Source organism: Desmodus rotundus, chromosome 1, assembly GCF_022682495.2.
Source record: "Desmodus rotundus isolate HL8 chromosome 1, HLdesRot8A.1, whole genome shotgun sequence".
NCBI classification, from domain to species: Eukaryota; Metazoa; Chordata; class Mammalia; order Chiroptera; family Phyllostomidae; genus Desmodus; species Desmodus rotundus.
In genome coordinates, this window is record NC_071387.1 from 53215725 (window position 1) to 53243627 (window position 27903).

At 41.4% G+C, this 27903-nt stretch overlaps 1 protein-coding gene across 1 annotated transcript; it reads right to left on the reverse strand.

Moving 5' to 3' along the window:
* Positions 1–27903, reverse strand: AK3 (adenylate kinase 3). The gene is made up of 5 exons (XM_053924313.2): positions 27605–27903; positions 9993–10112; positions 8614–8786; positions 7445–7563; positions 1–2821 (listed from the first exon to the last, which is right to left on the reverse strand). Exons 1-5 carry the CDS (start codon positions 27753–27755, stop codon positions 2701–2703), a joined length of 684 nt encoding a protein of 227 aa, XP_053780288.1. The 5' UTR covers positions 27756–27903; the 3' UTR covers positions 1–2700.

Below are 27903 nucleotides of genomic sequence, written 5' to 3' on the forward strand. Positions count from 1 at the left end.
TTTATAAACGTGTTTGAAAATACACATTTATTCAAAACAACTTAATCCAAGTTCTGTAGTTACCATGATTTGTTATTAACAGGTAAATTTTGTCCCAAACTATGAGAATCCAAAATATTTGTCTTTGCTGGACTGCCCTTCTGAATAACTAGCTGGGGGAAATGTAGCTATGGGCTGGGGTTTAGAAATTTAAACCAGTATTTAACCTATTTCAAATGGAATTGAGGAACAAAATTCCTGATTGGCATTCTCAAAATGCCAGTTTCCATTTCCCAGAACACATTCTGCTTATGAAAGGTGTACCAAAATAAGTGGTACTCCAGAAAATAGGGTAGTAGGTTTAAGTACTGTTCTCATTAGCATTTAAGACAGTGGCTTCTAGCCATTGCATTCAGCTCCAGGCGTGTTTCCATGAGGCCCATGAATCATAATCAAGGCCATTCAGCATTGTGTCTGTGTTTTTAGCAGATGTGCTCCTCAGCAATGACAACCACTGGAACTGTCTATGACGTTAACTCAACCTAAGTACTGTTTGCTTTAATGAAGAAAAAAGCAATAGTGCAGGTGCTGCCCAAACTAATGGATGCATGTGCAAAACTTTGGGTTGTTTTGGGGGTGAGGAGGGGATGGTCACAGGGAAGAAGAGTCTTAAATTTCATAGCCATGGTCTCCCCTGTTCCTGAGTCCCAATCTCAAGGGTGTCAAGAAGGCAAATATGGCCGCCATACTATAGCAGACGAAGTATAACATGAAACCAGCTTGTGTACTGTTGTAAGACAATTATTAGAAACGAGTCACTAACTCAGAGGCAGTGAGTCATCAGGGCAGCAGAGTGGAAGGTGGAATGGAGTGGGCTCTGTGACCTACCAAACACAAAGTGATAACCGCAGTTGTCAAGTGGAATTGTATTCTAATACCTTAGTACTAATGTATGCCTGATAACCTAGTGATAATTCGTAAGTTTAGTAGTTCACATTTTTAGAAAGCACGTTAATATTAACATTCAAATAAGGCATTATAGAAAGTTTTATAAAGGAATGTTTACTGTAATTCTTTTTAAAAGCCTTGGTCCATTTTGAAAGATTGAATGAATTTATTTATAACGATTTTATTTATTTATTTTTAGAGAGGGAAAGGAGGAAGAGAGGGAGAGAAACATCAAAGTGTGGTTGCCTCTCATGCACCCCCTACTGGGGACCTGGCCCACAACCCAGGCATGTGCCCTCACTGGGAAATGAACCAGCGACCCTGTGGTTCACAGGCTGGCGCTCAATCCACTGAGCCATACCAGCCAGGGCAAATTGAATTTTTTAAAAATCGAAAGAAAAATAAGTTTTTCCCCCCACAAAATACATAAGAACCACTTACAGGCAATTGCATTTTAGGTGCCTAGAATAAAACAGGTCACATTTTCAACGGCAGTTTTTAACAGCTGTACGAGGACTCACTCCATGTGATTCGGCACCAAGTAAAGTAAGAGTAAATACGCCACTGAACACACAGTCAGGTTTCTCTGCCTCTCATACTGCTCTGCTCTTTCTACCAGGCCACAGTGTGCGCGTAAGCACACATCCTTGCTGCTCCAAGGAGTCAAGTCACTTTGATTTGAAAATGGCTGCTGAGGTTTCATTGGCCAGCAGAGTTCTTGCCCTTAAGGTAGGGCAGCGCTGAATGCTCCCAGGTGTCAACTTCTTTGACTAGGAATGAACTCCTTCAGCAAATGTGGTTTCTGGGCCCTTTTTAACCCGGCATGTAAACCCTTTTCATTGCCATACCTGTTTACCAGTTATGATTGCTATTTTTGTCCCATTTTCCCCAGACCGATCTATTTCCTCATGAAAAAGCATGCTTACTTTATCTAATGCCATGAGGTTTTTTTCCCACTTTAATGTTACTCATCAAGACAGATCATACATTTTGATCAAAAAGAGAAACCAGCAAATAGGTCCAAAAGCACATCTTTTAACCCAAGTAACATCCGAAAACATAGGCCTTTACATTTTCCTTTGAAAATCTAACTCCGGTCCTTTCACAAGACTTAATGTCAATTTATAATTAAATCCTATAGGAAAGTACTTTCTATGCTAATTGGTAAGTTGAAAGTTCGGAGTAACCTAAAGGTACATTTAACAACAAAATAAATACAACATACATTGTTAGCTTACAAATTTCTTAGTGTAGAGGCAGCAGTGAATTTGCATCCTTCAATTAATATGTCAACCCAGTTGCTTTTTTTCTGGAATTTTACAGACATACAGTACCACAAAACCATGTACCACAGTATGGATTTTTGGCATGTCTAAGCAAAACCCTCTGATGAGATACTTCTCCCAAATGACACAGGTTATTTTTTTTTTACTTTTCCAGAAAAATAAGGAAACTTTATCCACCACTTACTCTTCTGAACAGAAGGTAGATTACTACCAATTGCTCTAAACAATTTTCACAAGTTTCGTTAGAGATCTTGGATGTTTTTGAACTATGCACCCGTAGAAGATAACTGGATAAAACATACTATATGATTTTAATAGATGAGTCTTAGTATCTGACACATTTGGCACATCCTTAATTTCCAGAATGAAATCAGTAGAAATGAAACATCATTTTCAAAGAATTCACACATCAGAGTCTCAGGACAAGGAGCCTCTAAATGCACAAATGAGGAGCTTCTGCTCTTCTTACTAGTTACACGTGCTTTCCTCATGGAGTGACTGGTGCTTTCTGGTTAATCTGAGGAACTTTTGTTTGTAGGAAGGCATAGACATGGGGCCAGATCTTGTTGGTTTCGGTTCCGGAGAATGTTTCCAATACTCCTTTTTTCCTAAAGATGACAAAACAAAAAACACAACTCTGAGTCTTCCTCATAAGCTTTTTCAAAGTGATTCTTAAAAGATGATAATGTGGGTTTAGGGCTCTCAGTAAGTATTAGGTCTGTGTGATCCAGAAAGAAAGGCACTTGTTGGCTGGGCATTGGAAAACCTGGATTTTAGCTTCAGTTAAAGCTAAAGTCCTCTGGTTTACAGAAATGGTCACTTAAAAAATAATAGCACTTAAGGAGTGGTGGGGAGGTGGGGGTGAAATGGAGACAACTGTGCTTGAACAACAATAAAAAAAAATGTGAAAAAAAAATAATAGCACCGCCCTGGCCAGTATGGCTCAGTTGGTTGGAGCATCGTCCCATAACCAAGAGGTTGTAGGTTCGATTCCCAGTCAGGGCACATACCTAGGTTATGGTTCCGTCCCCAATCCCGGTGCATATGATCCCTGGTCCAGGTGCGTATGATCTCAGGTTGGGGTGCTTACAGGAAGCAACCAATCGATGCTTCTCTCTCGCATCGATGTTTTTCTCTCCCCCTTCCTCTCTCCCTTCCTCTCTCTCTCTAAAAGGCAATGAAAAAATGTCTTCAAGTGAGGATTTTAAAAAATGTAAAATAATGATAATAACAGCACCTATCATCTATTGAGCATGTAATAAGTGCTTTACATGTAATAGTTCATTTAATCCTTTCTAAAGTTCAAGTTCCTTATTTAACTAATACAACAGTGTGTTACAGCTGTAAAGTAACAGCCCAAACCGAGGGTTTCAAACATAGGGCCTCTGAGAGCAGTACACCCCCTGGTTTTCTTTGCCTACTACTTGTTTGCAAAACAGCTTCCTAACACTTGATTGTGCTTCCTTTTTGTCACCTGTTTATTTTTTTTCCTCTATGCTATTCGTGAAGTTCGGGGGAAGAGGAATAAAAGTATTCTTTTTTATTGTGTTTCTCCTTTTCTCCCCAGGCAGATTTGTCTGACTTGTCATCAGAACAGCAATCAAAGTCTATTTACTCCAGCTTTCTGGGGGTGGGGGGTGGGGTAAAGTGGTGAGGAGAATGAGAATCCTGGGGTTCCTTTGCAGATACTGGCATCCCTCTTGCTTATTACTCTGCTCCTCCAACCAGCTCACACACACGGGCCTAAGGGCTGCACAAGAGCAACGGGAGAACTGTAGTTAGTTCTTTCTAAAAATAGCATCTATCATGCCTCTGCAACCTTCTTACTGAATTTTCAGAGGTTTCACCGGGAGCAGAAGCATTCCTTTTTGATACCTCATTTAAGTTAAGACTACCTCAAATAGTTCCAACCTTGTTCCTGCTAAGGTGAGGCGTTATGCAGATACAGTAATCTGTTCCTATCAGAAGCCCTCCTGTTTCTAACTTCACAGGCATCTCCTGAAGTGTTCAAGAGAACAGGCTTCTAAACAGCTGTAAGCCTCTAGAAGAGGCACTTTAAAATCAAGCTAGTGTCAAAAACGGGTTAATTACCGAGGACACAACTACAGGCACCTATTCAATCCTAAAGATGTACCTTGGATGAACATTTTAACCTTTATGTAATAAAACCAGCCTCGAATATTGGTCCTCTAAAGAGCATTATATTGTTTGTAAACACAGGTCTAATTAAGCTATAAATGTCCTGCAGCTGAAAGAGTTTTAAAAACAACAATATAGCTGTCAGTATTTTAAAATAACAATGCTGTCACTAAGGTTGTTGCAAATACCTCTTTAAATTCTTGGTTAAGTCCAGCCCTAGTTCTATGTTCTGCAGTCTGGAAGGAAAAGCTTCAAACAATGACAAGAGGTAGCAAAAGCCAGAGGCCTAGAAAGACTAGGATATCTCCTAGGGACCTGCATCGTACACTTGGTATCTGCAGTCTTCCCCAACTCCCCCTCCCACATTCTGCCAGATTAATCCCTACTTCCACTGCATTTGGAGATTACCTCTATTAATAGCTTTACAGAGTTGCCATCAGCCCAACAACACTGCACTCTCCCTTCTTCTGTTTAATTTTAAATGAATAACAAAGCGCTTTTGGGAAACAACATCTTCACCATGGGAAACTGGGTCCCTGAGATTCTGGGGGGACTGTCCCCACTTCCCAGCTTCAAGAATGTGCATGATGAGCTAATCAGTGCCAACTCCAGGACATGTGCTGGCAATGAGGCTTTCTTTTCTTCCGGTGCAGCTGAACTGGTAGGAAGTAAGTACAGTAAGCTGTACCACGGAGGCACTGACACAGGGAGTGCCCACCTGTGACTGAAGCCAGCACAGCCAAACGGAGCTGAGAGGGGCGAGGCCTGACGACATGGATTGAACACCTGGACCCAGCATCTACCTTTGGACATATAAGTTGCATGACCAATAAATTTCCCTTTTTTAAAAAAAGATTATTTATTTTTTAGAGAGGGAAGGGAGAAAGAGAAGGAGATAAACATCAATGTGTGGTTGCCTCCCATGAGCCCCCTAATAAGACCTGGCCCGCAACCCAGGCATGTGCCCCGACTTGGAATCACCAGCCAGGGCAAATTTCCCTTTTGCTTAGACTAGTGTGAATTAGGTTCCTGGTTGGTATAAGCACATTTTATGATAAATACTGTTTACCTAGTTCTCTGTCTCCACAAATGGAAGTGAGTTTCTTGGGGTTTGGCAGGGACTGAGTCTCTCTGTGGGACCAAGAGCCTCGCATAGTGTCCACAGAGTAACAATAGCTAACACTGAGGATTTAATAGTGCCAGGGCTGTTGTAAGTCTCCGTGGATTCTCCCACTTAATTCCTTTAACAGCCCTGTAAAGTAGGTACTATTTAATATTGCTCTGATTTTACAAGTGCCAAATGTGTGGCCCAGAGGTTGAATCCCTTGCCTAGGGCCACAGCGCTGACACCTGCAGGGCCAGGCTCATTACACAAATCATACTGGGTTGGCCAACAAGTTCATTTAGTTTTTTCCACACAATGGCTCTAGTGGCGCTTAGTTGTCTTTAACTTCATTTGAAACAATTTTGTTAGATTGTATTGTGACAGCTGTCATATTAGCATGAGCTTAAAAAAATTTATCAAAATTGGTGAATCTTTGTGTAGCCATTTTAATATTGAAGATAGAAGAAAATAAGGAGCATTTTGGCATATTATGCTTTATTATTTCAAGAAAGGTATAAACACAACTGAAATGCAAAAATGATTTGTTCAGTGTATGGAGAAGGTGCTATGACTGATCGAATGTGCCAAAGTGGTTTGCTAAGTTTTATGCTAGATTTCTTGCTGGACGGTGCTCCATGGTTGGGTAGACCAGTTGAAGTTAATAGTGATCAAATCAAGACATTAATTTAGAACAACCAACATTCTACCATGCTGTAGACAGCCAACATATGCAAAATAGCCAAATCAATGAAGTTATTGGTGAAAATGAAAAATGTCTTTTATTTTACAGAAAAAACTAAATGGACTTTTTGGCCAATCCAATAAAATTATAATAACAGCTACTGTAGAAAGTGAATCGCCAACTCTTTAATAATTTTACCCTCCAGAAATAACTATTCAAACAGTTTCAGACTATTGCGTTAGTTTCACTGCACACTTACCCAATTACAACAATAACAGCTGATAATTATAAAGTGCTAACTATGTGTCCGAAATACTTCTAAGAATTACACACATTAGTTCAATTTTTCAACCCTCTGTTCTAACTCCCATTTTACAGGGGAGAAAACAGGTTAAGGCCAAGTAAATAAATGGGATTTGAACTTGGGCTGACTGGCTCCAGAATCTGCCTAATCACAACACGGTACTGTCTTGACACTACATCATTATTCAGTACGTGAATGAATAAAAGGAAAGGGGTTGTGCTCAAATCCTTTGTGAAGAGAGGCAAAGGGTGAGTAAGGAAACCGCACTGTTTCTTAGCCTGAGTCAAATATTTATTCAGTGTAAATCCCGTATTTGTTGTGAAATTCCCTGCAGAGCAGACAAAACTATGTTAGAGTATAAGCTTTAAAAAACAATTAGCCAAATAAATGATGTGAGGATTGGTTGCTACTTGAGTCTTCTGTCCTATTGAGGCAAGTAGGGGCATGATTAGGTTGGCCTCCCCAGTGTTCTTTCCAGCCCTTCTTCCCTCTGACAGCAGAGTTGGGTGAGGTGGACCCCCTCCCAGCTCCAGGCGTGGAGTAATCAGTGGAATCTCTCCCAACCCCGGGACTGGGTCATGGATGGGCAGTGGCCTAGGCCTACAACAGTTAGTACAGGGCATTCTCTCACCACAGTGGCTGGTCCAGTGGGTTCACTCTGCATGATACTCGGGGCTTTTGTTCACAGGGGAAGAGGTGACCTCTCCGCCCTTCATGAAAGGGCTGTTCCTGGCAACTGCCTGCAACTTATGCAGGAAGCCTGAGGACAAAGCCAGTGCAAAGTTGAGAGAATAGCAAAACACTGTTCAAACCAAGGGGTGACTGAAGCCCAACCTACCATCTGGACTTCTCTATTACACATGCTAATCAATGTCCCTTTTATCTAAATCAATTGGAATTGGATGTTCTCATGTTTTAGCATTTCAGCCATAAAGCACTGACAATCAAACACTGCTTTAGTGCTTCAACGTGCGAGCGAAGTTCTGAAAAGTGACACTCACTGGTAGTATTCCAAGACGGGCTGTGTTTGAGCTTCGTAAGCCTTCAGCCTCTTGACAACTGTCTCTGGTCTGTCGTCCTCACGCTGAGTGAGAGGCTCTCCAGTCAGATCATCAATGCCCTAAGTGGGAGTTAGAACAGGCTGGTATCAAACATCTTATTTTTATAAGCAGTTATGTGATTTTTAAATAGATATCTTCTCTACGCAAGCACCAAGCACACAAATGTGCTTTTAAGTAAATGGGATCAAATTCAAACCCAGATCATTGCAACACAGAGCCACGAGAACCCCAGGATCACTTCAACAGGGTCAGTCAGTCTCCTTAGAGTAAAAGGTTTTCTAAGCAGCCTCTAAACACATACTGTGGACAAATAAGGGGTCCTACAGAAAGTAACCCCACGAGGTAACCTGATCATAAATTCCCAAGTGGGCAGTCCTAGTGGGTAGTCATGCGCAGGCACGTACCTTTTCTAGTAAAAGACTTCTCTTTGCCTTAAGCAAGCCCTGTCCTTTGCTTCTGTGCATCTAGGTTAACACACCTTTGAAATGCCTCTTTTCAGACCCCTCAGAAGCCACCCTCAAGAGAACACATAATCTCGTTAACTATCCCACAGTGCAGTCCCTGCCTTTCTTCCTCCCACCTTCACGTAATCTTCCTTATGTTCTTGAGTCTTCTTGAGTTCAAAATGCATAAAGGAAGCTGCAAACGGACATTCTAAGGAGCATTTTTCTTAGTCTGTTGAAATCTTGCTCCCAGGGGTATCACTGTTTGGCTCAAATAAAACTTTACAGACATTCTCTACAGATTTGGACACTCTCCTACCGACTACATGTACCACATATACATGATTCAGCCACAGACTGGGGCTGTAGACTGAAAGCCCTCAATAAGCCACCGTGTCGCCAATCCCATTTCCCCAACTCCTGATGCAGCCCTGGCATGGAGCAGAAATCAACACATGCTTCTGAAGGAATACCAAACTCCTGTTACTCCTGGGGATACCTTTACTAACAAACTGAGTGGGGCAGACAAGAACTACACCAAGTATCCCGAGAATATAACCTGAGGGGTTTTGGTCAGGCAGGGTTTTCAAAGTCATAAAACTTCTGTCCGAGAGAACAAGAGGACTAGACACTGCTATGTGGAAGGCCAGCTTCACACCTACTCACCACATTTTTGGGAGGGTTGAATTCGATGTTGTAGACTCGGCCACTGGCTGGGTGAATCCAGCGAGCAGTGAGGCGTTGCTTGATGACTTCGAAGGGCACGTTCAGATTAATCACTAGGTCTATCTGATAAGCTCTGTCCAGGGCTTCTGCCTGAGGAAGAGTCCTTGGAAAGCCTTTACAAATTAAAAAACAAAAACAAACAAACAAAAAGAACAAAGGAAGAGAAGGGAGGAAGAAAGAGAGGGAAGGACGAGAATTAATTAATGTTGAGCAATTTGAACAGAAGCAGTAGCACCAGCCAAGCTGATCACAGCTGTAGGGCGACTACGATGGTTAGTTTCATGTATCAACTTGCCTGGGCCACGGGGTGCCCAGATATTTGTTCCAACATTTTTGGGGGTGTGTCTGTGAGGGTGTTTTTGGATGAGATTAACATTTAAATCAGTAGGCAAGGTAAAGCAGATTTTTCTCAATGTGGATGACCTCATCTAATCTACGGAAGGTCTTAATATAACAAAAGGGCTAACCCTCCCCTGAATAAAGGGGAATTCCTCTTGCCTGGGTGCCTTGGAGCCGGGACGTGGGCTTTTTCCTGCCTTCATACTCAAACGGAAACAGCTCTCTCTTCCTGGGTCTTGAGCCTACTGGCCTTCAGACCAGAAGTTCGCTATCAGCTCTCCTGGATCCCCAGCTCACCAGCTCATCCTGCAGATCCTGGGATGTGTCAGCCTGCATAATCATGTGAGCCCACTCCTTCTAGTAAATACTTCTCTCTCTCTTCAGAAACTAAGAATCAACCCATTCTGCCACTCCTCTGCCAGTTTACAGCTGATTGTCAATTACCCTCTAGCTTTCCTTCCCTTCGTGGAAATCCTGCCTCTTCATAAAAAATTCTCAAAGGAGGGAAAACTAAAGTCGCATCTGAAGATCTTAGAATTCATGCACTTCACTTCCCTCTTCCATTTGGATAAAGACACAGGCAGAGCCCTGACCAGTGGGGCTCCGTTGGTTGGGCGTCATCCCACAAACCAAAAGGTTGCTGGTTTGATTCCCGGTCAGGGAGCATGTCTAGGTTGCACGTTTATCCCTCGTTGGGACCCGTACTAGAGGCAACTGATCAGTTTTTGCTTCTCTTTCTCCCTCCCTTCCCCTCTCTCTATAAAAATAAATAAACAATCTTTAAAATAAACAAAATCTAAAAAAAGAAGAAGAAGGAGAAGAAGACACAGGCAGAGAAGATGACTGGCCCAAGACCTCAGGGTGATTAGTGGCAGAGCTCAGGCTCCCTGACAACCTCTGTGATGTCTGTAGCCCATGTGGCTCATTCTCCTGCCCACACTCATTTTGAGCAGCTGAAATGCCAGTAAAACTTCACTTACCATCCAATAGCCAGCTATATTGGGTGAGGTTTTTCAGCTCATGAAAGGCCAGTCGAGTCATGATGTCATCTGGAATGAGCTTCCCTTGTTCAATGAAAGTCTTGGCTAGCACACCAATTTCTACAGCAAAATAAGGAGGGAAAGCAAATCAGCAAATCAGTTTTTTCCAGGCCGCTAGAAAACTGGGCGTCTAAAAATGTCTACATAGCACACTCACTTGAAAATGTGCATCATCAACTTTTTCGATAAAAACAGTGGTTACAAAACAACCTATGCCTATTTCAAATTATCCATTATGTACAAACATATAAATAAGTAGGCAGAAAAATATTGAAAAGCTATCTCTGTGATAGAATTATGTGGTTTTTTAAACATTTTTGCACTTTTCTATATTTTCTAAACTTTCTATCAGAAAAAGTATATGGAATTATGGAAATTAGTTTTTTTAAATAAGAATATGAAATAGTCATGATTTTTAAGTGGGTTGGTTTAAGTGCTATAGAGACTTTTCTAATCACTAAAATAGATGCTGCTGTCACAACTCAATTTTTGGCCAGATTAACACTATGATTATATTACATTTCTATTAATAAAACATCCCAGAAAAGAATGTATGACCAATTTAAAAATATTACCCAATTATGTCCATCTTATGCAACAATATTTTAATTTTCTCATCATCTTTTTCCAAACTATTTATATACATTCAGAATTATACTACCATTGTAAAGTGTGTACATGTAGTTTTGTGGTCTTTTCTCACTTAACATTATTTTGTAAATAGTTTTCAGGAGGTAGACAGACACACTTTGCCTCCTTGCACAACCACAGAAAGAATTACACCTAAACCTCAAAACAAGTAACACCCAGAACTGTTCGAAATTGAACTATATGGAAGTCCAACAACCAAGGATGTAAAGAAGCCACATTCATCTAGACAGGCAGCAGGGGCAGAGATGTGGAGACAGGCAGAGAGATGCAGAGACATGGTGTGGTGTGCAGAGGTGGCTGTGGTGGTGGTAGAGGGGGTGGTCCCACACTCGCATGGGGAAGATAAAAATTGGGAGAGATACCTTGGGAGCAAGTGATCCCAGCCCCAGGCCAGACCACACAGCACAGGGTTCCAGGGCCGGGAAGATAAATACCCGTAACTTCTGGGTGTAAAAACCAGTGGGGGTTGGAGCGTGAAAGTACCAGATTTTTTTTTCTTTTTAAAACATATTTTATTGATTCTGCTATTACAGATGTTCCATTTCCCCCCTCCCTTTATTCCCCTCTGCCATGTATACACCCTCCCACCCACATTGCACCCCTTCAGTTCATGTCTGTTGGTCGTACATACAAGTTCTTTGGCTTGTACATTTCCTACACTATTCTTAACCTCCCCCTGTCTATTTCCTACCTACCATTTATGCTACTTATTCTCTGTACCTTTCCCCCATTTCCCCTTCCTACTCCCCCGCTGATAACCCTCCGTGTGATCTCCATTTCTGTGCTCTGTTCCTGTTCTAGTTGTTTGCTTAGTTTGTTTGTTTTTGGTTTTACGTTCAGTTGTTAATAGCTGTGAATTTGTTGCCATTTTACTGTTCATATTTTTTATCTTCTTTTTCTTAGATAAGTCCCTTTAACATCTCATATAATAAGGGCCTGGTGATGATGAACTCCTTGAACTTGACCTTATCTGGGAAGCACTTTATCTGCCCTTCCATTCTAAATGATAGCTTTGCTGGATATAGTAATCTTGGATGTAGGTCCTTGCCTTTCATGACTTGGAATACTTCTTTCCAGCCCCTTCTTGCCCATTTGAGAAATCAGCTGACAGTCTTATGGGGACTCCTTTGTAGGTAACTGTCTCCTTTTCTCTTGCTGCTTCTAAGATTCTCTCCTTATTTTTAATCATGGGTAATTTAATTATGATGTGTCTTAATGTGTGCTTCCTTGGGTCCAACTTCTTTGGGACTCTCTGAGCTTCCTGGACTTCCTGGAAGTTTATTTCCTTTGACAGATTGAGGAAGTTCTCCATTATTTGTTCAAATAAGTTTTCAATTTCTTGCTCTTCCTCTTCTCCTTCTGGCACCCCTATAATTCAGATGTTGGCATGTTTAAAGTTGTCCTGCAGGTTCCTAAGCCTCTCCTCATTTTTTTGAAATCTTCTTTCTTCATTCTGTTCTGGTTGAATGTTTCTTTCTTCCTTCTGCTCCAAACTGTTGATATGAGTCCTGGTTTCCTTCCCGTTACTGTTGGTTCCCTGTAGATTTTTCTTTATTTCACATAATGCAACCTTCATTGCTGCCTGGGTCTTTTTTATGCTGTTGAAGTACCCAGTGAGCTCCTGGAGCATCCTGATAACCAGTGTTTTGAACTGTGCATCTGATAGGCTGGCTATCTCTTTGTTGCTTAGCTGTATTTTTTTCTGGAGCTTTGAACTATTCTTTCATTTGGGCCTTTTTTTTTTTTTTTTGTCTCAGCGTGCCTGTTGGGTAGTAAGGGGCAGAGCCTTAGGTGTGCACCAGGGCCGGCTAACCCACGTCTCTGCGCTGTGATGCTGTACGTGGGGGAGGGATCTGAGAGGGAACAGTGCCCTTTGCTCTGCTCTCTGCTGGTTTTCAGTCACTTCCCCCACTACCCACAAGCAAATTGGGCCCTTCTGGTGCTGATTCCCGGGTAGGTGGGTTTGTGTACGTTCTAGGACCCTGTGGGTCTCTCCAATGAACTCTCCTGTGAGGCTGGGAGTTTCTCCTGCTGCCTCACCCCCCACTGGTGTTTTCAGTCAGAGGCTTTGAGGCTTTATTTCCCCACACTGGAGCCCTGGGTTGTACAGTCTGTCTCATTCCCCAGTTGGTCCTCCTGGTTTATATGCATGTGAATGTGGGACCGCCCAGTCTGCAGGCCGCACCTTGCTGCAAGTCCTCTTTGCCTGGCTGCCCGTCTCCGCCCCTCCTACCAGTCTGGATGAATGTTTCTTCTGTAACTCCTTAGTTGTTGGACTTCCATACAGTTCAATTTTTTGTCAGTTCTGGTTGTTTTTGTTTTTAAATTTGTTGTTGTCCTTTTGGTTGTGCAAGGAGGCACAGTGTGTCTACACATGCCTCCATCTTGGCCGGAAGTCGAAAGTGCCAAAGTTTCAGGAGACTCCACTTAAAGGACACACAGTCTTAGAATGTATGCAAACTCACCCACTCTGGGATTCAGCGTCAGAGCAACAGCTGGAAGGGCAACAGTCAAATACAGGAAGTGGGTTAAGTGACTGGAAATGGGGTGAGTGCTGGGCAAACCTCCAGAAGCCAAACAGTGGTTCTGTCCCCTCTCTGAGCCCTGCCCCCACACAGAGTCAGGGAGCGGTGAAGCAGGTTGCCCCGCTCTGGCAATTACCTAAGTCTCTGCCCCACACAATTTACAGGTGCCTTTTCTACAATAAGCTGCGCTACTGAGACAGGAAGTCAAAGCAGCTCTATCTAATTCACAGAAACAAACACAGGGAGGCTGCCAAAATGGGAAGACAAAGAAATATGACCCACATGAAAGAACAGAAATAAAACCCCAGAAAAAGAACTAAACAAAACAGAGATAACCAACTTATCAGATGCAGAGTTTAAAGCACTGGTGATCAGGATGCTCAAACAACTCATTGAGTACGACAACAACATAAAGGAAGAAAAGAAGTTACACTAAGTGGAATAAAGAAAAATCTACAAGTACCAACAGTGAAGGGGAGGAAGCTGGAATTCAAATCAACTATTTGGAAAAAAGGAAGAAATAAGCATTCAACCAGAACAGCAAGAAGAAACAGGAATTCAATAAAACAATGATAATATAAGGACCCTCTGGGACATCTCCAAAAATATCAACATCCGAATCATAGGGATGCCAGAAGGAGAAGAGGAAGAGCAAGAAATTGAAAACTTATTTGAAAAAATAATGAAAGAAAACTTCCTTAATTTGGCAAAGGAAATAGACATACAAGTCCAGTAAGCATAGAGAGTCCCAAACAAGTTGGACCCAAAGAGGACCACATCAAGACACATCGTAATTAAAATGCCAAAGGTTAAAGATAAAGAGAGAATCTGAAAAGCAGCAAGAGAAAAGAAGAGTTACCTACAAAGGGGTTCCCATAAGACTGTCAGCTGATTTCTCAAAAGAAAACTTGCAGGCAAGAAGGGGCTAGAAAGAAGTACTCAAAGGCATTAAGAGCAAGGACCTACAACCTAGATTACTCTATCCAGCAAAGCCACCATTTAGAATGGAGGGACAGATAAAGTGCTTCACAGATAAGGTAAAGCTGAAGTAGTTCATCATCGCCAAGCCATTATTACATGAAATGTTAAAGGGACTTATTTAACAAAAAGAAGATCAAAACTATGAACAATAAAATGGCAACAAATTCAGCCCTGGCTGGTGTGGCTCAGTGGGTTGAGTGCCAGGCCTGCAAACCAAAGGGTCACTGGTTCGATTCCCAGTCAGGGCACATGCCTGCCTGGGTTGCAGGCCAGTCCCCAATGGGGGTGTGTGCAAGAAGCAACCACACACTGATGTTTCTCTCCCTCTCTTAAAAAAAAAAAAAAAAAAAAGGCAACAAATTCACAACTATCAACAACTGAATCTAAAAAAAAAACGAATGAGGCAAACAAGCAGAACTGGAACAGAATCAGAGATATGAAGATCATTTTGAGGGTTATCAGCTGATAGGGAGAAGAGGGAGAATGGGGGGAAAGGTGCAGGGATTAAGAAGCAAATTGGTAGGTACAAAATAGACAGGGAGATGTTAAGAACAGCATAGGAAATGGAGAAGCCAAAGGACTTATATGCATGACCCATGGACATGAACTAAGGGGGGATTGATGGAGGGAAGGGGGAATACCAGGCAGAAGGGGACAAAGGGGGAAAAATTGGGACAACTGTAATAGCATAATCAATATAGTATATTTTAAAAATATTTTTCAGTGATTTTTAGAAATATTTTATTTCTTTACTTTTAGAGAGAGGTGAAAGGAGGGAGAAAGGGAGAGAAACAACAATGTGTGAGAGATACACTGATCAGTTGCCTCTCGCATGCCCCCAACTGGGGATCTGACCCACAACCCAGGCATGTGCCCTGACTGGAAACCAAACCAATGACCCCTCGGTTCTCAGGCCGGTGCCCAATGCACAGAGCCACAACAGCCAGGCTACTTTCAGTGATTTTATATAGTCATTTTTTGTAAGTGTATTGCATTCCATCAACATATACCCACATTTGATACATAAAAAATACACTCTCACATCAGTACTCTTGGACATTTAAATTATCTAAATTAGTCTTGTTTTCCCCCTACTGCTACTTGTAAAGATTTTAATACTCTTTCTTTTTTCTTTTTTTCCTACTTTCTATTTCTTTTTTTTCTTCTGAATTAATTCTGTTGGATAAATTCCCGGAGTCAGATTAAAGGATCAAAATATATGATTGTTTTCATGATTCTTGGTATGACTTACCATATTGACTTCAAAGCAGATTCTTTTTAAATTTTATTTTATTGATTACGCTATTACAGTTGTGTCAATTTTTCCCTCTTTGCCCCTCTCCACCCAGCACCCCCCACTCCCTCAGGCAATCCCCACATCAATGTTCATGTCCACAGTTCTTGTATATAAGTTCTTTGGCTACTCCATCTCCTATACTATACTTTACATCCCCATGGTTGTTTTATGCTTCCAGCTGTTTCAAATCATTGATTTGATTCTTAGCTTCATCCACTCTACTGTTGTTTCCTGTAAATTGTTATTTCAATTAATGTGTTCTTTGTTTATGACTGGATCTTTTTTAGGCTGTTGAGGTCCTCACCTCGTTCCTTGAGCATCCTTATAAACAGTGTTTTGAGCTCTGCATCTGATAGTTTGCTTATCTCCATTTTGTTCAATTCTTTTTCTGAGGTTTTGATCTGTTTTCATTTGTGCCATGTTTCTTTGTCTCCTCATTTTGGCAGCCTCCCTGTGTTTGTTTCTAGGTATTAAGTAGAGCTCCTTTGATGCCATATCTTGGTAGTGTGACCTGATGTAGTAGGTGTCCTGTAGGGTCCAGTGACACAGCCTTTCCTATCACCCAAGCTGGGTACTTTAGGTGCACCCTCCGTGTGGGCTGAGTATACCCTCCTCTTGTAGTTGAGCTTTGACTGTTGTTGACAAATCAAAGGTAGGGATTTACCCAGGCCAGTCAGCCGCAAGAACTGGCTGTGACCACTGACCACCAACCTTCACCCTCTGTAGAAGATCAGCTGTGTAGTGGCCCACACCACACAGAAAACATTTCAGCAAGGCTCTGGAGCCCACTGCATCCACTCCTTGAGCATGTCTCTTGTGCTCAGGGGATGGTTGGGTGGTGGTGCTCTGATGTGGTCTGTAGCTGTCCAGTCGGTGTGCAGGCTCTGGGGTTTTCTGGGTGGTGCAGGCCAAGGTCATCCACCACCTGTGTTCTGCCTGGGGCAACTTGGCAGAAGATATAAAGCAATCTGCAGATAGTTGCTACTTGTGCTGGGCTTGGAGGTACCCAAGGGAGCCCAGGCTGTGAACTGAGGAGTAGCTGCTGCTAGTGCCAGGCCTGGAGCCACTTAGCAAGAGGTACAGGGGCTGAGGGCTTGCTGAGACTAGCTGTTGCTTGTTTGAGAGGATTTAGAAAGATCTAAAGCATGAGCCAAGACCAGCCATTCATATGGAGAAGCACTGTTAACAGCTTGGGTGGGCCCATAAATTGGGTGGGATGGAATCTTAGGGAATGGGGTGGGGGCTGCAAGCAGTGTTAGCCAGATGGAGTCTCTGATATGGCACCTGCCTGCAGGCTCCGTGGCTCTGTGGGGGGAGGGCTCAGAAAAAGGATAATGGCCTCCTCCCACAGTTTATCTGGGACAGAGCTGTCTTCTGGCTCTTGCCTTGATGCCAGACACTTCACTTCCTCCCTGTATGCCACTTGGTGCCTTTCAAGCTGCTATCCTGGTAACTGGAGCTCAGAAGGAGTGAGTCTTAGTAAGTCTTGTGCAGGCCCTTTAAGAGGTACTGCTTGGGACTCCCAACAGTTTCTTCCACCGACTCAATCCCCACTGATTTTTACAGCCAGATATGGAGACTTATCTTCCTGGCACTGGAAACGTGGGCTGTGGGCCCAGTGTGGGGCTTGGACCCCTGCTCCCCGATATATCCCTCCCAATTTTTATCCATCACATGTGGGTGTGGGACCAGCCCATTCTGCGTCCCTGCATCTCCGCCCTCCTACCAGTCTGGATGGATGTGGTTTCTTTAATTCCGTAGTTGTCAGACTTCCATTCAACTCTATTTCTGATGGTTCTGAGTGATGGTTGTTCTATAGTTTAGTTGGAATTTTGATGTGATTGTGTGAGGAGGTGAGCTATGTTCACCTATGCCCCCATCTTGACCGGAAGTCTAGAGCATTCTAAATTGTCAATTTCATGAACTTTAGATCTTAACTAAGCACATTAACTGCCTGAAAACTGGCAGTCATTTGCCACGTGTACTGCCTGGGTTCACCAACTGTACCTGGCAAAGGGGCTGGGTTCAGAGAGAAAGTAGTCAGGATTCACTGAAATAACCCGTTGGGAAGGTCCACATGCATAATATGTGCGCACCTCTCTGTTCCCAATCTTTTGACCACTGCTCTGGGAAAGCAGAGCATGACTTCATGAACAGTGTTTTGAAAAAGATGTAAAACTTGAAATCCTCCAGGGCTGAGTCCCTAAAACTGGTATCAGTCCCTCCCCTCACCTCTCACTCTTCAGGCCAAGCCCTCTTCTAAACCCTCAGGTACTGACAATAAATGGATTGAGATGATGAGACTAACTGAAAAAGTACCTAATTTCATCAGTGTAAGAATAGCCTTACGAAAAGATGACTTGCTCTTGCCACTTCTGTTCAGCAGTGTACCAGAGACCATAGCCAGGGCAATTAGTCCAGAAAAAGAAACAAAAGACATCCACAAAGAAAGAAGAAAACTATCTCTATTTGCACATTACATGATCTTGTATATAGAAAATACTGAGGCATCCACTAAAAGCTGTTAGAACTAATAAATGAGCAAAGTTGCATGATACAAGGTCAATATACAGAAGTCTAAAAATGAACATCTGAAAATGAAATTCAAAAAACAATTCCATGTATAATTGCATCAAAAAATAAAATACTTAGCAATACACTTTTTTAAAGAAGGCAAAACTGGTCATCTGAAAGCAACATTTTTAAAAGAAATTAAAGAATACCTAACTAAGTGGAAAGACATCTCATATTTATAGATTAGAAAAAGTTAATATTAAGATTTCAATACTGCATGAAAATGACTGACAGATTCAATGCAATCCTATCAAAATCCCAGCTTGTACCTGCCTTGTGTGGCTCGGTTGGTTGGGTGTTGTCCCACAAACCCAAAGCTCACAGGTTCAATTCCTGGTCAGGGCACATGGCTGGGTTGTGGGACAGGTCCCCACTTGGGGGCTTACGAGAGGCAACTGATCAATGTCTGTCTCGCACATCAATATTTTTCTCCCTTTCTTTCTTCCTCCCTTCTGCTCTCTCAAAATAAATAAATAAAATCTCTCTAAACACACACACACACACAATCCCAGCTCATGTCTTTGCAGAAATTGACAAACTGATTGTAAAATTGTGGAAAGCAAGGGACCGAGAATAGCCAAAACACACTGGAAAAAGAACAAAGTTGGAGAACACACTTCAGATTTTAAAACAGCAATCAAACTGTGTGGTACTGGCATAGGAATAGACATATAAATTAATGGAACAGAATTGAGAGTCCAGAAATAACGCCTTAAATTTACAGTCAATTAATTTTCAACAAGGATGCTAAGACAATTTAATACGGAAACATATTATTTTACACAAATGGTGCTGGGATTAAACTGAATAGACATACACAAAAGAATAAAGTTGGACCTCTACCTTATACCATATATAAAATTAAATCAATATATTTCTTAGGCCTAAATGTAGGCCTAAAACTACAAAACTCTTAAATGGACACTTCATTAAAGTTAAAAACTTAAATGCTTCAAAGAACATCATCACGAAAGTGAAAAGACTATCCCCTGAATGGGAGAACATTTTTATAAATCGTGTATCTGATAAGGAACTTGTATCTAGAATATTTCAAGAATTCTTACAACTCAGCAATGGGCAAAGGATTTGAATACAAAAAGGAGATATACAAATAGCCAATAACCACATGAAAAAATGCTCAACATCATTAGTCCTTAGGGAAATAACAAGTGGGAACCACAATGAGATACTACTTCACACACACTAGGATGGCTATAATCAAAAGACAAAAGTGTTGTCAAAAATGTTGAGAAATTGAAACTCACATATATTGCTGGTCGAACAAATGATATGACCAATTTGGAAAACAGTGTGGCAGTACTTTAAAAGGTTAAAAAGTTACCACATTACCTAGTAATTCTACTACTAGGTATATACCCAAGAGAAATAAAAACATAGGTCCACACAAAAACTTACATGTGTTCATAGCAACATTATTCACAATAGCCAAAAAATGGAAACAACCAAATGTCCATCAAGCAAAGAATGGATAAGTAAAATGTGGCATACCCACACAAAATTATATTGTTTAGCCATAAAAAGATGAGAAGTACTGATACATGTTAGAAAGTGTATGAACTCTGAAAACATGCTAAGTGGCAGAAGCCAGGCACAAAGGACACAATCACTTCATTTATGTGAAATGTTCGGAAGAGCCAGATCTATAAGATTAGTGGTTATCTAGGGCTGGGAGCACTGGGGGGAAATGCAGAATGACTGCTAACGGGGAAAGGTTTTCTTTCTGAGGTGATAACAATGGTCTAAAATTGATTGTGGTGATGGTTGCCGAACTCTGAATGTCATATGAAACACTGAACAATATATTTTAAGAGGTAATTTTATTGTATGTGAATTATATTAATAAGGTTTTTTTAAAAGTTAAGATGAAAAATGCCTGGTAAGCCAAACAAACAAAACAAAAAGCCATTTGTAATTCTATCACTACTCAGATCATTAATTTATAACTAATAATAGAAAAACCTCCAAATATTTTGTTTTGTGAAAAATAGTCCCATGCATATAGTCTTACAATCTTTTTCATTTATCGCTAACAACTTTCTATATCAATAAACATTTGTGTACAACAGTTATTAAAATCTAAAGCATGTAATGATCCCACTGGAGTTTATTTAAAAGAAAAAAATGATTCAACTTCCTATGTCAAAGTCCAAACAGATTGTTTATTATACTTTTATTATACTTCAAATTTTTACCCCCTCCCAAAATTAAATGCAAGGACTCTTGTCCAGTACATTCTTTGCACAATTGGTTAATTTTTAGTTCCTTGATTGCCTATAATTTAATATTGTACCTGAACAGACTCCTCATAAAAATACTATTTCATTTTGATTCAAAAGTTAACAAATGGGAGCTTCCACACTGACAAAATATAAACGGGTAGTTTAAAAATTAAGTATTCAAAATAAGCTAATTTTCTATAAAGGTATACACAAATAAAAACAGTAAAGGAAGATTAGAGGAAAATAGGGAAGTTAAAGCCACCTTTTAATTTTAAGGAAAATGTTCAGGAATTTAACAACCATACAGACATTAATCTGAGAGATGAGTGTTTGTATTATATAAAAAGCCATTTGTAATTCTACATCTCATTTTAAAGTTTGGTCATTCTTATACCATTACCCAAGCCAGCCAACCATACCTCGTATCTGAATGCCCTCTAAACAGTTTGGGCATCTCTGAAGCACAAAAGAGGGCCTGGCCAACCTGTAGATAACAGTTGTCTTTTACATGTGCCGAGAGAAAAAGGGCTACAGAGAATTAACCTAGTTTCTGCCAAAATTGCTCTTAGGAAAAGTACATAAAACTTACTTTAAAAACATGTCAAAATAAAACTACCAGAATAACAGGGAATGAGTCAAGTAACTTTACACCCAGTCAAGGGCTTTCTATAAAAACCTTTCTCAAATAATAAAGTCAGTCAATATAGTAGTTACCTCTGGGGAGCAGGAAGGAGATGTGACTGGGGGATTATAGCGGGCGGCCCCCTTAAGTACTGGTTTTCTGCCTGTGGTAAATGGGCATTCATTTTATTCTTCTAACCATACTTAAAAATTATAATACCTTCATGTGCGAGATATTTCACAAGATTATGTTGAAAATAAAAACCTCTCTCTCTCTCTTTTTTTTATGAGCAAATATTTATTTAGAAAGTCACAGAAGTAGACAAAGTGAGCCAGCTGGGCTGCATGGGCTCAAAAACGAGTTATAGAAGCAAAAGAAGGGGCCCTTGGAACTTAGGAGAAAGAAAGCAAAAATATAGGTGCTTGGAAGAAGCAAGGAGGGAATGCTTTGTGATAAAGAGAAAGGGGGAGAGAAAGAGGCGGGGGGAGAGAGGAAAAGAGGGAGAGCAGGAAGGAGTGATAGAGGAAGAGAGAGCACACACACATACAAAAACCTCTCTTGACCACTGGTCCCCGCTCCGACCATCGCCCAATCCCCCTGTCAGTGAAGCACCTAGCAAGAGTTCCAGTCCCAGGTCTATACTCTTCCCCTTCCCATGCTGCTTCAGGATAGAAACACAACTCAGAAACTGTGTAAAGAAACTGAGCCTGGCCTCATCATATGTCTCCCTCCAGCCCCCACCCCTTCCCACCATTTCCACCAAGCACTCAAACCATACATCTCAGTAGGGAGCTCCACATACCCTGGGATCTCTGGGCCTCTGCATATGCCTTTGTCTCCTCTCTGCTGCTCATAAGCTCTTGCTCATCTTTCAGCAGCTTTCACCTTAAAGGAACCTTCACAGTGAGGTGTCCTTCAATTTCCTAGGCAACTGAAAGTTCCTCCTCTGGACTTTCAGTTTGCAGACTTGTTTCTATTGGAGCACTTACCACACTGCTGAAACTATCTGTTTATGTGTTATTATGGCCTGAACTGTGTCCCCGGACCCCAAATCCATATGTTGAAGTCCTAAACCCCAATGTAGCTGTATGTAGAGGCTAAATGAGTTCATAAATGGGGGACTTTAATCCAATCTGACTGACCTTATTAGAAGAGGAAAAGACACCAGGAATATATGCAACAGAGGAAAAGCCACAGGAGGACACAGTAAGAAGGAGGCCCTTTGCAAGCCAGGAAGTAAGGCCACACCAGAAACCAACCATCCCAGCACTTTGATCTTGGATTTCTAGCCTCCAGAACTATGAGAAAATAAATTCCTATTGTTTAAGCCATCTTGTAGGTAGTATTCTGTTATGGCAAATTGAGTAGACTAATACACATGGCCACCCACTCACCTGCCCTCCACTCCTACTTTCCAAATGTGAGCACCCCCAGTGAAATATATTTGTCTGTTTCCCTAGCATCTGGCATGCACTAGGTGCTTGATGGCGCCATGGATGGATCCACGCATGCCTGGATGGAGAGCTGGGTGGAGGGATGGAGAGATGAGTTGCCTGGATTCCCTCTTGTAATAGAATTTTAAAAGGCCTAACTTACTTTGTTTTAAAAAGAAATCTATCAAAAGCCTACTTCCTTTGAGATAATATTTAACACCAGGTTCATCTTTTTAAAATACTCTTTAAATTATTTAAACATTTTATGTATGTATGTATGTATTTTTAGAGAGGGGGAAAGGAAGGAGAAGAGGGAGAAAAACATCAATGTGACAGAAACATTGATCAATTTGCCTCTCAATCCATTGTTTCTCATATGTGCCCCGTCTGGGGATCAAACCAGTGACCTTTGCTTTGTGGGACGATGCCCAACCAAGTGAGCCACACTGGTCAGGGTACTCTTTAAATTATTTAAATAATTATTTAAATTATTTAGTGCACCCATAAAATAACAGAAAAGGGCAAAACCACCCAAATGTCCATACCTAAGTGGTTAAACGAAAGCAGTATATCCATTCAATGGAGTATTATTCAGCAAAAAAAAGAAATGAAGTATCAGTACAACATGGTGAGCCTGGAAAACATTACACTAAGTGAAAAGTGCCAGACATAAAAGACCAGATATTGTATGATGCCATTTACACGAAATGTTCAAGAAAGAAAATAAAGACAATAATGTGGATTAGTGTTGCCAATGGCACAGACTGGGTAGGGAGAGATGGGAAGGGAGTGACTGCTAATGGGTATGAGGATTTCTTTTGGGGGGGTGATAAAAATGTTCTAAAATCGATTGTGGTCACAGTTGCACAACACTGAATAGACTAAAGTCCACTGAATCATACACCTCAAATGGGAAAATTACATGTAAATAAAGCTGTGAGAAAAAAGAAATAGGGCAAACCTTATGGAAAGCAATCCTGTTAAAGGTACAGCACAGTAAGTGCACTTGGCTATCATTTGTGTAAAAAAGAAAACACAGGAAAACTGGATAAACAGTTGTAAGTGCATGAAATAGCTCTGGACAGATCTTTTCACTAAATGCTGTTTTATATTTTTTGGAATTCCAAACCAGGTAATGTAACGCTTATTATAAATCAAATTTTTACCATGGCAAAAACAGTTTGCCCTGCTCTCAGTATCATTCTAATTAGGCACACCTGTATACGGAATCTTGGGAACTGACAGAGGCTTCGAAGGTATCTACTGACTTTAACTTCCCCAATGTACGGATGAGAACAAATGACATTCCAAAGGGCTAGCCGTCCAGTCCGGCGTTACATCTTTGAGAAGCACTAAGCTGCAGTGGTTTCTCAAACTTTGGGCAATCACATGGCAACCTTCCAATTTCTGTAGTTGAGCTCTTATTTCCTATATACTTTTCTTCAAAATGGCTCAGCTTTTTAATTTGATAAGCCATAAAGTTCATGGAATTAAAGGGTTGTCGTACTAGTTATTTTTCTAATATACTTTGTAACGAAATTTTTATTGGTTTTAAAATATGAATTTTACTTTTATTTGAGATAATATTTTGTCTACCTAAAACTTTCTCATGGACCTCAATGTGGGAAATGCTGCATGGAACGTGTAAATTTAAAGCTCACCTTTGTCTCCCAGTAACTGCTGTTTTTATTAAGCAAGTTCCTTAATGTCTCCTTAACTCAGCTCCTGCACCTTTATAGGAGAGGCCTGGGCTAATGTCAAAGGGTCAAACGCCAGTTCCTGACACCTGGGTCCAGAGGTGCTCCAAGCTCCCCCAGGTTGGCAACTGTCAACAGGTTGCATCGTGTTTCCAGTGTCTTTATCACATCTGCTGGGATGATATTAAACTTTAGCTATAAAATACAGCCCTGGGTTATAAAATACTCTCATGACATAGTGTTCGGAGAGTACATTGGCACCATCCTTCTGTAGCACCATTTGATCATACCATATTTATAGAAATTCCACACTCGGGAATTTATTTGGAGTCAGTAAGCAGAGATGCTGCCAAATGTTCATGTACAGGGATAGTCTTTACAGCATTTATTATAGCAAAGGATGGTTAACAACATGAATGTCCGACAACAGATAAATGTTAAATTAATAATTGTGCAATTTTTTAAATTGTATTTATTGATTTTAATTTTTTTATCTGTTTTTTGGTTTTAGTGAGAGAGAGAAACACTGATTTGTTGTTCCACTATTTATGCATTCATTGTTTGCTTCTTCTATGTGCCCCAGCTGCAGACTGAACCCACAATCTTGGCGTGTCGAAATGACGCTCTCACCAACTGAGTTACCTGGCCAGGGCTTATTGATTTGAGAGAAAAAGAAGAAGTGGGGAGGGAGACAGAGAGAGAAACACTGATTTGTTGTTCCACTTATTTACGCGTTCATTGTTTGATACTTGCATGTGCCCTGACCAGGGATCCAACCTGCAACCTTGGCATATTGGGATGATGCTCTAAACCAACCGAGCTACCTGGCCAGGGCCGATAATTGTGCAATCTTGATGAAACTAAATATTCTTAGTGATGTATGAACATGCTCACAATAAGTGAGGTAAAATATATCTAAGCAACAATTTAGAATATAACAAAATTGCAAACACATAACAGAGAAAAAAAGAATATAAGAAAAATCAGCAAAAGGTTCATTATAATTGTCTCTAGATAGTGAACTTAACAGAGGATTTTCATTTTCTTTTTTATATTCTCATGACATGTTTTTCCTCCTTTTTAATAAATATACTTTACTCTTAGTATCAAAAAACACTAAGCAATATTTTCAAAATAAACAATAACATATCTCTTTTGGCTCTGATCCTGTGGGAAATACCCAATTTATTCACAATTGTTTATTGAAAATATATTCTTTGTCCTGAGATACAAAACATCTGTAATAGCAGCCTCATGACATCTCTCTAAACTCCATTTTCTGTTTTCCTTGTTAAAGAATCGCCTGTAAAAACTGCAGAAAGAACAGATGCCTGAGATAAAATGACCGTCTTTCCCTCCCTCTAGCTTCTCTTTCCAGGTTGTGGACACTGAAAGAGGACCACAGCATGTCAGGGATGTTAAGGGTAAACAGAGTATTGTTTCTGAATTTTTAAAAAAAGTTTACTTACTCGCTTTAATACTTTTAATGTTTTGTGCTTTCACAAATTCACATATCCTTAAATCTTTGCTGAAGGTGTCCTGTAACCACAGTTATGTATCACTGCTGAGTTATTTTTCAGAGAGTTGCTTCAGGGTTTTTTACTCTTTTCCATTTTGAATAATCTTACCCCCACTAGGTGCAGTACTGGAGACTGTTACCTAACTACTTCAATATGTTGCACCAAGAACACTTCGCAAGTGAGACAAACAATTTAACCTTTTGAAGAAGTCGAGTTAACTACACAATACTTTCTGATTTTTTTTAAAGATCAATGTTAGAAGAGAAAAATGAAAGTAGTAATACACAAAACTAGGTGCTGAACCAAAGAACTCCAAGACACAAAGTAAAAACACCGGGGTGGTTCTTTTCTTCATTTAAATGTCAGTGTTTCTGAAACAAACATGAAACCCCACCTAGAAGTAACTCACATGCTCATAAATAGGGGACTCAGTAAATAAATTATAGTAGATTCAGCAAATACATACTTAAGAAACATTATTAAAATAAAGGGGATTTCCATATTTTCATGTGGAAAGACATCCTAGACATGAAAACACACTGGTGCAGAATACACATATAGCAAGATTACATATTAATAAAGTAAGGCATATACATGTTTGTGCTTATACAAACATTTCTAAAAGGAAAAACGTAACACTATTCCCTTTGGAAGAATGGGACTGAGTCAGGTCATGAGAGAGGGCTTTACTTTTATTTTATGTACTTTCATCTTGATTCCAATACTTTTTTTTTTAAACCTCGTTCAAGCATTACTTCTACAATATTTAAAAGGGACCTTTGCTCTGGCTGGTGTGGCTCAGTGGATTGCGTGCGGGCCTGTGAACCAAAAGGTTGCCGGATGATTCCTGGTCAGGGCACATGCCTGGGTTGGGGGCCAGGTCCCCAGCTGGGCCCGTGAGAGGCAACCAGTGGATGTCTCTCTCACATACTGATGTTTCTTTCTCACTCTTTCTCCCTCCCTTCCCCTCTCTAAAAATAAATAAGTATAATCTTTAAAAAAAATAAAAATGAGCTTCAAATGAATTCCATTTTGGAAAATGAAGATCAGCACTTTTGAGAGAAAACAACCTCACTCTGATGTTTGTTGACTTTTGGAAAACTGCTTTTAGATTTAATTTACATAAAATCGACTCATTGTAAAGTGTACAGCTTGTTGACTGGGTTTCATGCTGAGTTACAAAAATTTATTTGGCATGAGAACAAAACAATCTTTCAGATAACTACGCACAAGAATAGCTTTTGTGTCTAAGAAATCTCCAGGGGTGTCCAAGGTCTATGCCAATTGTGTGGCTTCAGTGAAGGTAAATAATGCTCCGCCTTAAGATTCTGGAGGAAAGTTTGGAACCAGAAAATCCCCTAGAGTTAAAAGAGGGCGGGGAGGGGCGGGGAGGAAGGGAAAGAACAAGAAAAAGAAAGAGCAAACAATTCTCCCACGGGTGTTCAAACCGGGGCCGGCCGCATGCGGTCCAGGATGGCTATGAATGCGGCCCAACACAAAATAATAAATTTACCTAAAACCTTTTTTTTCCCTCATCGTTTTCATTAGTATTTGTGTATTTAATGTGTGGCTCAAGACAACCCTTCTTCTCCCAGTGTGGCCCAGAGATGCCAAAAGGTTGGACACCCCTGCTAGGCTTAAGGGAACCAGGAGAATAAGCCACAGTTCGATGGGCTCTTAGGCAGCTGCGACTGGGGTTGGACTTGCCTCTCAAAGCCAAGCAGTTTCGTTTAATCTTTGAACCTCCGAACGTCCCAGTTCCTTCCCCTAATAACCCGCCAGAAGCTGTTCACGGAGGTCGGAGGTTTCGGTGAGCAGTTAGTCGCTCAGCAGCGGGAAGTCTCGCCCCGGGACAGCGGGAAGCTGCATCCGCATCCCTGGCCCCGCATCGCCTGCACGCGCATCTATGGATCCGCACCCCCGGGCCACGCATCCCCCCCCCCACGGCCCCTCCGCCCTCAAATCCCAACCCCGGCAACAGCACACGACACCCCTCCAGCTTGGGCTCCCACCTGTGCCCCGAAGCATGTTGTCTCGGAGCAGATCCCCGCTGGAAAGGTGCTTCAGCTCAAAGTGTTTGGTGATGCGCGACGACACGGTGCCCTTGCCCGAGCCCGGCGCCCCCAGGATCACCGCGCGCAGCAGCCGCGCGGACGCCCCCATTGCCGCACGGAGAGGCTGCGCTGCGCGGGCGGTGCGGCTCCGGCCTGGCTGCGCGCTCCCGGCTCTGCGCCCGCGGCCCGGCTGCACTGCGAGCGGGCGGGCGGCGCGGTGCTCTAGCGCTCCCGGAAGTGAGGCGACGGCCGGGGGC